Source organism: Amphibalanus amphitrite, unplaced genomic scaffold (assembly GCF_019059575.1).
Source record: "Amphibalanus amphitrite isolate SeventyFive unplaced genomic scaffold, NRLGWU_Aamphi_draft 000154F_arrow, whole genome shotgun sequence".
Lineage (NCBI taxonomy): Eukaryota > Metazoa > Arthropoda > Thecostraca > Balanomorpha > Balanidae > Amphibalanus > Amphibalanus amphitrite.
Window position 1 is genome coordinate 89,514 of NW_024881649.1, and position 10,403 is coordinate 99,916.

At 46.5% G+C, this 10,403-nt stretch overlaps 1 protein-coding gene across 1 annotated transcript; it reads left to right on the forward strand.

Annotated features, from left to right (window-relative positions):
* Nucleotides 1-6,748: 6,748 nt before the first annotated feature.
* LOC122383094 lies at nucleotides 6,749-9,521 on the forward strand. Its single transcript, XM_043369213.1, has 2 exons — nucleotides 6,749-6,798; nucleotides 8,331-9,521. The coding sequence occupies exon 2, from the start codon at nucleotides 8,422-8,424 to the stop codon at nucleotides 9,295-9,297; it is 876 nt and encodes a 291-aa protein (XP_043225148.1). The 5' UTR covers nucleotides 6,749-6,798; nucleotides 8,331-8,421; the 3' UTR covers nucleotides 9,298-9,521.
* Nucleotides 9,522-10,403: the final 882 nt, after the last annotated feature.

Genomic DNA, 10,403 nt, shown 5'->3' on the forward strand with positions numbered 1-10,403 from the left:
GAGAAGGATTTCAGTATCCTGAGGATAGAAGCACGGAACGGTGCTTTCGTTTATTTTGTTCTCAATTTTTCAGACAAATCACTCTGGAGTACCTATCAACTATCAACGGTCAAGCTTTCCAATTGTCTTTAGTAACTAAAAAACAGTATGTCAACAACCTTTTCTTCTTTATAAAGTTATTTGGTAGGAGGATATGTAACAATAAATCAAGGATAAAATAACTCATAAGTAACATGATAACTGCGGATTTATAATCATAATGCAATATATGAATAAACTATCGACACAAATCAATATCAGATTCGTCATTCGGTGTTGCTGACATTCGTTTCAATTTCAGGTTTCGAATATGACATTGTCTCATACGCACTTTCTCATTTAAAATAATAGAAAATAATAGAAAATAAACAGAACAGGCTTTTAGGCAGTCGAGCATCGGACTCTGAGCGTTTCGATGCGAACCATGAAACCAGACAAATTACAAGACAAATTATGGGACAAAACAAGAAGGCTGCTCAGCCTATAAACACTCCCAATCGGACTATATTATGTTCACAAATGTCCAGCATACTCGTACGTCCACCACCATCGCTGGCATCCCCTACACGCATCAGTGCATCACACTCGTATTTCCTCAGTTCCTGGAAGCCGGCCAAGCCTCTGCTGGTTCGTGCAGGGCCGATTGGCTAGACGAACACGACACGCTGGTGCTGCCACCTATGACCGGAGCCGTTCAGCGCTTCATGGTAGTTTGATGATACTAACGCTAGGTGGCGGGACGAACCTATCTGGCAGCCGCACCACCAAACTTGGCAAAATCTAACCAGACTTTTATCACAGCTAATATTTTCGTACAATAAATTTATTTCGATGTTGTTTTTTTTAATATTGTCTGATAATTTCCTAAATGAGGTATATGGACATTCAACAACTATTGCAACCCAAGCTAAGAATTAACCACTAACAATCACATACCTATAACCTAAATTTGATCAAATCGTACCGCAATGTGACCAAATGCACAAGCTAACCGTCATGAAGACGGCTATTGTCATAACGCTGCGAGATACGAGGAGACTGCCGGCGCTAAACAGAATAGGCTTTTAGACGCTCGAGTGGACTGGAGCTGGTCGCCCTTGGTGTTTGGTGTTTGGGGTTGTATTTGGATTTGGGCTTCTCAAACACTGTTGCATATTCATTGTTAACCCGCGCCCCACTGGGGTCTGTGTATAACACGCCCTACTGGGGGGGGGCTATTCATAGCCCCCCCTCCTAACTCCGAAACTACTGGGCCGATCGTCAAAATTCAAACGGCGTCTGATAGCCCCGGAAAAACTGTCGAGCGAAACCTAATTTCATTGACCTCGAGGTCACCGATGACGTCACAGGTCAGGTCAAAGTAAAAATTATTAGCACTTTGGCTTGTTCACATTTTGGGCTCTGGCCGCCGTCTTATAAGTCAGATCAGGCTCATTTTTGGTTTCCACACTCGTGAACAGATGCTCTAGATACCTTGAGGGTACCAAACTTGTACTTTGATTTTCAGGTCAGGGTCAGGTCATCACAGGTCACGAAAATATTATATCATGCGTCGGTCAGGTGACACATGTTTTATGGTCCATTTAGGCCATAGATTTCGAATTTGATGTCGTCTGTGTCATTCAAGGTCATTTTGAGTTGAAATTAGCTTAGGTCAGGTCACTTTCAGGTCAAAAAAGGTCAAATTTTGAAGTTGAAATTTTTCAACAAAAAAGGTGTCTATTGGATGCAGTTTGAGCTCAGGAACACGATGGTGTCATTTATATTGGTGTACGATGCCAAATACGTACTGAAAAATTGATTTGAAAAATTGATTATTGTGAATTTTTTGCAATAATGCGTATAACTTGGCCATTTTTGAAGATATTTAGCTGAAACTTGCTAGAGTTAGTCATAATCATGCGTTCTGTCACATATATTCCGGTTTTTTCGAAAAGTCAAAAACTTTTTGAAAAAAATATAAAAATACAAATTTTGAATATTATTATATCAAATTTTCGAAATTTTCAAAATTTTGAAAATCCGAGATAGCAGTGTGATAGCGCGGTGAATTCTGAGTCCTTTCATGCAAAGAAATTGGATCTAGCTTAAAAACTGAGCTCTTGGGAGCGATTGCCGTGGTTCAATGTTTTGCGTCGAAATCGGACGAACGTGACGTCACTCTGACGTCATTTCCGGCCGACCTATGGTAGCTACGAAGTTCAAATTTTTACACAAGGTGTCAAATTGATTCAGCCGAAGGTACTGTAAGTTTGGCGTCGATCCGTTAAGCGGTTTGGAAGTTATTGCAGAAAAACGGGAGGGGGGCTATAAATAGCCCCCCCCCCAGTGGGGCGCGGGTTAAACTAACTGATGGCATATCAGCTAACTACGTCCAATTATGACGCTCATGAACAGGTGCCGCTTTTAAGTACCTACCTAAATAAATATCCTACGAGTTATGACTCGCACTGTACGCGCTCAAATTTATCCGTTATAAAGCAGCGTATATGTTTTTATTTTTGACGAAATGTTAGCAAGGTATGCCGGAATTAACATAGGGATATTCTGGTGAATGGCGAATTGATATAAACGAATGATGAGATATTTACCTAAATCGCGACAGGCTTCAGCGGAGGTCATTCAGTTACCCTATAAATCAAACGATTAGTGTATGTCATACACTAATGCGCCGTCAGCACGCGCTCGCGTGCGCCATGGGGTTAACACGGGAAACGGTCAAATCGAAGATCGGGCGAAAACCGGCCTGCGGCGCCCATAAAGCCTGCTGACATCAAATGTACATATGATTGTCATTGCCATGCATATGATTATCATACGGCCTATTTTCTGTGCGAGGTACGTATGTCGTTTGCAGCCAAGTGGATACACACACCGCTTCTGGTTATCGCTTTATCACGCCCCGGCTATATGTATATTCAGACACTATCTCACCTTTAAAAGACTGCTGACTAACCCTGAGTAGTAAAGTAATCTTGGACTAACCGGACATTGCTCCCCTATCAGTGTCATGTGATCGGACCACACGCCGATACCCTTATCAGGATTACAAGGGGACTTGTAGGATTATCATCCTAGCTGTGTTGAAGAGCCTGAGTGACTCACTTGTTAGACCAATGTTTGCCGTAAAAAATTTTCGAGTTATGTTGGCTGTTGCTATTGCTCATAACGGCCATGACCGTGCCTAACCATTGCTACTAGCCATAGTAGTTATAATAATTAAGTTATAATTAGTTATATTAAGTTATAATTAGTTATATTAAGTTATAATTAGTTATAATTAAGCCATAGTCTGTTCCATATAAGCTTGCAGTTGGAGTTTCTTCGGCAGATCGCTCGACGCTCCTCCGCTCCAGGGGGATGTCGTCCCGGTTCTTCCCATGTATTATTCGCCAATCAGCTTAACACTACCGGTGACGTCACTGGTGGACCGCCAATCGGGGCCGGCCGGCCGGCCGGGCCCGTAGAAGGCCAAACGCAGACGTTTTCAGAAAAGCGTAAGCCGTATAGGTTTTCAGAAAACCGTAAGCCGTATAGATACAGTCGTGGATGGAGTTTTGCTGTGATTCGGATCTCCAAGAGTGCGTCAGGATACCAGGACCCGGACAAAGGTCATAGTGAACCGGCATCTGATAAAATCCTCTCACCACTTAGCAGCCGACTTCGACCCTTCACCCTCGTAAAACACAAAAGCTTGCCGGTCATCAATCCACCTGCATCTCTGCATCTGCTTACTACCTATATCGACCAGTTACTGCAGCCGTTTTGGAGCGGCTCACGGCCGGTAACACACCGGGCGTGCGCTAGCCGTCGGTGCTAAGCGCTAACCATTGAGTGCGCGTGGCCGACTGCCGCCCCGATGGCGCTGGCCCCCGGCGCCGGCGCGGCGCTGCTGACCCATGGAGGGGGGGGGGGGCTGATATAATCAGTTGAGCCGGAATTGGGATAGAAGCCGGTATGGGATTGGGATAGAAGCTAAGCGAGACTAAGGGATTGTGTGGTGCCTTCAGTACGCCCCTCAAAATCACCCGTGTAGGGCCCTCAGGGCCGCCGGTTATGAACTCTTTGGAGGCACTGGTGTGGGCCCTCACAGGTAGGTATGTACCGGTGTGATGCTCTCAGAGGCATTGGTGCGGGGCCCCCAGAGGTGCCGCTGCGGGCCCTCAGAGGCGCCGGTGAGGGTCCTCACAGTTGCCGTTGTGGGCCTCAGACACTGCAGTGTGGGGTTGTCACAGTCGGGTGTGGAACCGACCCTTAGAGCTGCTGGCTCGAACCCTTAACAGGCCGACAGGGGCTCTCAGAGACCGACAAGGGGCTCTCAAGAGGTCTGCGGTGCCTTCGGGAGCCCTGTGGAGTCCTTAGAGACCAGCAAGGTACACTCAGACGCCAGTGGGGCCCTCAGAGTCGTCGGTGTGGGGCCCTCAAAAGTCACCGGTGAGTGGCCGTTCGATGCGGCTCCGGCGTTGAGCCCCAAGAGCGGCCGATATATGGCCTTAAGAAGCACTGGTTTCGGGACCTCATTCAGGAGTGCTGGTTGCACTCAGAGGTGGCAGTGTTGGACCCTCAGCTAGGCACCGGTGTGGGGCATTCACAGCCGCCGGTGAGGGCCCTCGCAGGCGCCGTTGTGGGGGCCTTCAACCATTGGTTTAGGGGGTCATCGCAGGCGTGTGTGGAACCCTTAGAGCTGCTGGTCCCTGATAGGCCGGTAAGGGCCCTCAGAGGCCGGCAAGTAGCCCTCAGAGGTCGCCAATAGGCCCTGAGAAGCCGGCAAGGGGCCCTCAAAGGCCGACAAGGGACACTAAAAAGCCGGCGTGGGGCTCTTATGGAGAGAAGTGTGGCTCTTCGGAGCACATAAGGTGTTCTTCCGAGCCCTGTGGGGCCCTTCTGAGTCGAAAGATGCCAGCGTGGAGTGTGGACCCTCAGCCGCCAATTGGCGTCGCAAGGCCCCTCTGGCCCGAGAGGCCCCCTGATCCGATGGGGGCACGTGCCCCCTGCATCCCCTCCCCCGGGTGCAGATAGAGAATGCAATCGGCGGTGCGGGACACAATTGCAATCGTTCCTCCTCCCGTCGCGAGGTCGCCCATCCGACCCATATCCCATGATTGTCAACCCTGGGGCTCGGGTCGTCAATGTACCGGCAAGGAAATCAGCTTTAGGTGAGTAAAAAAGTTATTAAGAGTCATTAGTTGTCGTTACGTTTGTCGTTCAGTAATAACAACTATACGGTGCCAAATGTACCCGACGTACAGCTTGGAGCCGGGCGCCGCCCGGTCTCCACCAGTGACGTCATGCTGATGCTTAACGACCGGTCCATTGGAAATCGCGGGATGATTCTACCTCTCTTAAGCCTAAGCTACACTAGCATGAATTCCGACGTTTTTTCGGTTTCTGCGGGATTTCGGTTCGCGTCGTCAAGTTCGCCTCATAGCGAATGCATTGCGCAAGCTACACTGCCAGTCTGGCGTCCCGTGGAACGAAAACCCGCAAAAACCGACGAGTTGGAACCGAAAAAAAGTTCAGAGCTGTGAACTTTTTTCGGTTTCTGCGGGATTTCGTTTTAGTGATGAATGATTAGAAGTGATTGTTGCTAATAATATTGTGACGATGGAACTGTTTCAAATGTAAATAATGAAAATGGTGTAATTCATGATTAAAGAAGACAAAATGTGTTTCAAAACTCATCATTGTACTTCAAATATGATAATTGTAATTAAGCTGACAAATGATAAGGATCCAAAATATGTTCTTGTTAGTTGTAAAATCTTTAAAACAATTATTTAATTATAATTTTGTTAAAACACGATAATATTTAACATGAATAATAAATTAATTTGATCACTTATCCATCACTATGCTATAAACAACACCATCCACGCGGCGGCCGCCCGGAACGGAAAAACGCAGAAACCGTAAAAACGCGGAAACCGAAATCACGCAGAAACCGAAAAAAAACGCTGATAGTGTAGCCTGAGCTTTATACGGCCTTGCTCCGCTCAAGAATTTGCGTCTTAAAATGTAAGAGATGTCACATGCTCTCACTGTGTGGGATGAACTATGAAACACTATTGAGAGTTGCTGGGGGGCATGTGTCACGAGACCTGATTAGCGCTCCCAGACGAGTGGATGGTATTGCCGACTCACTGCGCTGGCTACTGGCCCAGAACAATGGCGACGCCTGGGCCATGATCCATATGCTTGTCTTACCCCAACGAGTGTCATCGTAGCACTCCTGTTAAAGTTTGCGGGATTACTGGTTTGCGCTGAACAGGCTGCATGGAACAGCTGTTTGTACGTCTTTGTGTCACATGAATATGATGTGTATTGTGTAACTGTGTGAGACACCTTGTATTGTATCATGCCAATATGCTTTGTCCCTATATGATGGGATGTTAAATAAAATTGATTGATTGATTGATATATACAGAAATCACGCACTGCTTTCAGCAGGGCACTTCGGCTGCAAACTTGAAACGGAACAGAGTTATAGCATCATGATTTTGAGTGTATATTGAGACACAGACATATCACCTCGAACACCGAGCTGCTTATCTGAAGTGGGGTTACACATGGACTTATAGGATTATCCGAGCCGTGTTGAGGACGGGGTGACGCATTGCAGTGTGACAGTGATAGTGATATTGATGATACTGTGATAGTTACTATCTGGGTGGGGCACCTCCTCTCACCGAACCTCCTCCCCACAGCTCTCAGACGCCATTTGATGCCATCGAGCAGCGCAGCGCCGGCTCAGAGCGCACGGTAAGATTTGAGGCGGAGCGATGGGGATACGGGGCAGCTAATTTAATTGGAAGAGTCAGGGTTAGGTCCAGGGCTGAGGTGGTTGGTCATAGTTGCTTTGGTTAATCGTATCGCGTAATTATGGTATGCTTGTGAAATGAGGAATAGATAGTCCAAAACCATGTGTATTGAGTGCAAAATTTGCATGTGGCAACTAAGTAGATAAGTTGCTTTGTTTTGCCGAAAAAGCAAAGCCCATCATATTTTATAGATTGCGGTAACTGACTTAAAGTAGCAATTAGAAACGTAAGACATCACAAATAAATAGATCAGCATACAAGCCATCGGTCAGGCTTCGTTATGTCAAGATCATCTGTTTTAGGGTCCAGCCGTATGCTGGTGGGTGGGTTCACCCTAGCATACATGTAAACCGCTATAAACAGGGCTACATCTGAGGGCTATAGGGGTCATTGGGTCATTCCCCCCTCGCCCGTATAGGGGAGGTCGAACAGACGCCCTCTGTTTTTCGCGAATAACTCGCGCAAAAAGCGGCCAATCGCAACGAAACTTTCAGTACACTCGCATTGATCAATTTCACACCTACCCTGAAAATTTCATGACCCTGACCCTAATGACCTTTGACCTGTGACTTACTTTTCGAGACCATGTTTGGCCGATATCGCGATTCGGCGTATGTCGGCTCGCATTAGCCGCGCGTTTGCAGTCTTTTCGTGGTTCAAGCGTTCAAACATGTGATATGATGTTGCCCCCATGCATTAGGGTGGGTGTCAAGGTCACCTGAATGAGACCACCCGCGCGGCTGTATCCCGTTCTTGTAAGGAGTTATTAGCAAAAAAAAACCTTCGGTGACCCTTGATGACGTCACATGAGCTTACAGTTTCCCCAAGAGCAAAAAAGGCCTCAAGGTAGTCAAGGTTGATCGTATATGAAGTCATTCATGGTATATTGGGCCATTCCGACGCGTTTTAGTGGAAACGTTGACTTATGATGGGTTGGTCAAGAAATTGCAACCTGACCTTAGATCAGCGATATCGAAATTCCGAAATATACAACATGTAGCTATTAATAACATCATCATATCCTACGACTTTCAAATGCCTCAGTCATCTACTGTAGCTCTGACACGATGACAAAGTTGCAAAAAAGTGATTTGAGGTTGGGTCATTCGAAATGATCTGGTGAACTGACCTTGAAATGTAGGACCTGACCTGACATGACCTGGGGTCAAAAATTTCACACATTGTCCAAAATTGATGTGCAAAAAGCTAATCCGAGCGGCGCGGCGCTACGCGCCGCGGTTTTTTATTCACACGCAAAAAAAAACGCGACAGGGTGGTAACATATGCCCCCCTCCCCCCACTGGGGCGAAGGTTAAACGCAGCTACTGCTGAGTTTGTTGGCGAACGTTGCAATCAACCATTGCAAATAAGTGTATGCCTACATCGACTGCCGTTTGCTTTTGTTTGACACTCTGCTGCTTGAAACAAAAAAAAATATGCCGTTAGATCGCTAATTTTGCTCTTTACCATCAGGTGTCGTCTGTCAAGGCTGGAAAAAGAATCGGTGTGCATAGAAGAAGACTGGGGATAAACAGAACAAGGGAGGAACACAAAGCTGTGCATTATGCATATAACACCCATAGAGTGTTTTGTCAGTGGTGACATACGCTTCAACGTCACTGCAAGAGTTATGAACAGGAGCACTCTCACCGCCAACTTTCAACATTCGTTCCTGGAGTGCTGCGACCACACTGGAGAAATCAGGATAAGGTGCGATAAGTTCGGTGACAAAATGAAAGAGGTCGTCATCAACGGTGTTTATACATTTACTCACCTGGTAGCAGAAAAAATAAGTCAAGAAGATCGAGAGCGATATCGAATTCCTATTGAAGCCGATCACCAGCTGGTGTTTACTGAGAAGTCAAAAAGCATCGAGAAGCCAGAAATGCAAGAGCTGCCGCACAGAATGTACAACTTCACAAAAATCGACGAGCTGAGAAAACAGATCGGTGATGGTACGAAAAAGGACCGTGCCATGTATGACGTCATCGGTATGTGCAAAAAAGTCGTAGAAATACATAAAAACGACCATGACACTAATGAAATTGAACTAAAGCTGGTGGACGAGACGACCGGGCTAAAGAAAGGCTTCACCCTGGCTCTAGTCGGGCAACCGGCTGCCGAATTCCGTCATATGCGGAAGACAGGAAAGTTTCCCAGCCCGTTTGTGGTTGTAGCCAAAAACGGTCGTCTTCAGCCACGGAACAACAGGATCGAAAGCGGCGTCACAAACATGGTGCTGATCCCTAGCCTGTGTGAACTGCCCAACCCCTGGCTGTCACAGAGGGAGCGATATTTGAAGACATGGTACAAAACGGCCAAGGAGCAAAAGAATGCTGAGGATAAAAGGAATGAGGCTGCACCGAAACGGGAACGTGACGCGGACGACAGCAAGGAACCAGGAGGCGCACTAAAGCGCATCAAGGAAGAGAAAAACTAAGCAGCAGCGTCTGGCTGCTGCTAGTCGCTAACAACTAGCCGATCCGACTGAAATTTACTACGCACTAATGATGCTATCATAGCTTTGTGAGATGATGTATTTCGTACTCCAGCGTAGATGGGTAGCCATACGGCTTCCACGGTTGACAGTGATGACATCAGTCATCTTTTGCAAACTCGTTAAAGCTTTGGGCTGTACGGGGACTCGAACCCCGGTCCTTTGGATTAGCGCTCCAATGCTCTACCTCTGAGCTATACAGACCAAGTACTTTGACGAGCTTTCTGCCAAGTTTTATGCGGATCATTCTTAGGTGTTGTTTTTATCCGCTGGGACTGAGAGCTTAACGAGCTTGCAAAAGATGACTGATGTCATCACTGTCAACCGTGGAAGCCGTATGGCTACCCATCTACGCTGGTGTACGAAAAACATCATCTCACGCTCTCAGTCCCAGCGGATAAAAACAACACCTAAGTATCATAGCTTTGCAATTTTCAAGGTCTCGCACATGGCACTAAGATGATCCATGAGCTAGAGACATTAAGCAAACACAGAAGTTATTTAATTGGCTTGTTGATTTTCCTCAACAAAGGCACCGCAAAATCGACGGTACGTGTCGGAACTTGGCTACATCGTCTGTTGGGTAGAAATTAAGCAATTGTAGAGTAAGTGTAATCAAAACCGCAATATGACCTGATTTAGCATCTGTATCACATACTCTGGTGTCTCTCGTTAGTGTCACTGTGATGTCACAGTCAGTGTCACTGTGATGTCACAGTCAGTGTCACTGTGATGTCACAGACAGTGTCACTGTGATGTCACAGTCAGTGAAGCAGTGATGTCATTGAGTCACCTAGTGGTATCATTTATAGTAGCACTGCTTCGCTATAACCTGAGCTGACAGAGCAATCTTCTGTCGTTGTATGTCGTGTTGGATATGCTCCTGCATTTGGTTGTATCTATTGCACCCTATCTGTTGCAGCCAATATATCTAACGGCCTCACTACTTTACGTCAATCACTTAAGTGCTTGATGTGAAATAAAATGACGCGTGCTGCAAAGCCTTTGACAACGTGTCTCCGGAGGAAATCCGTTTCCGGAGAACTTGT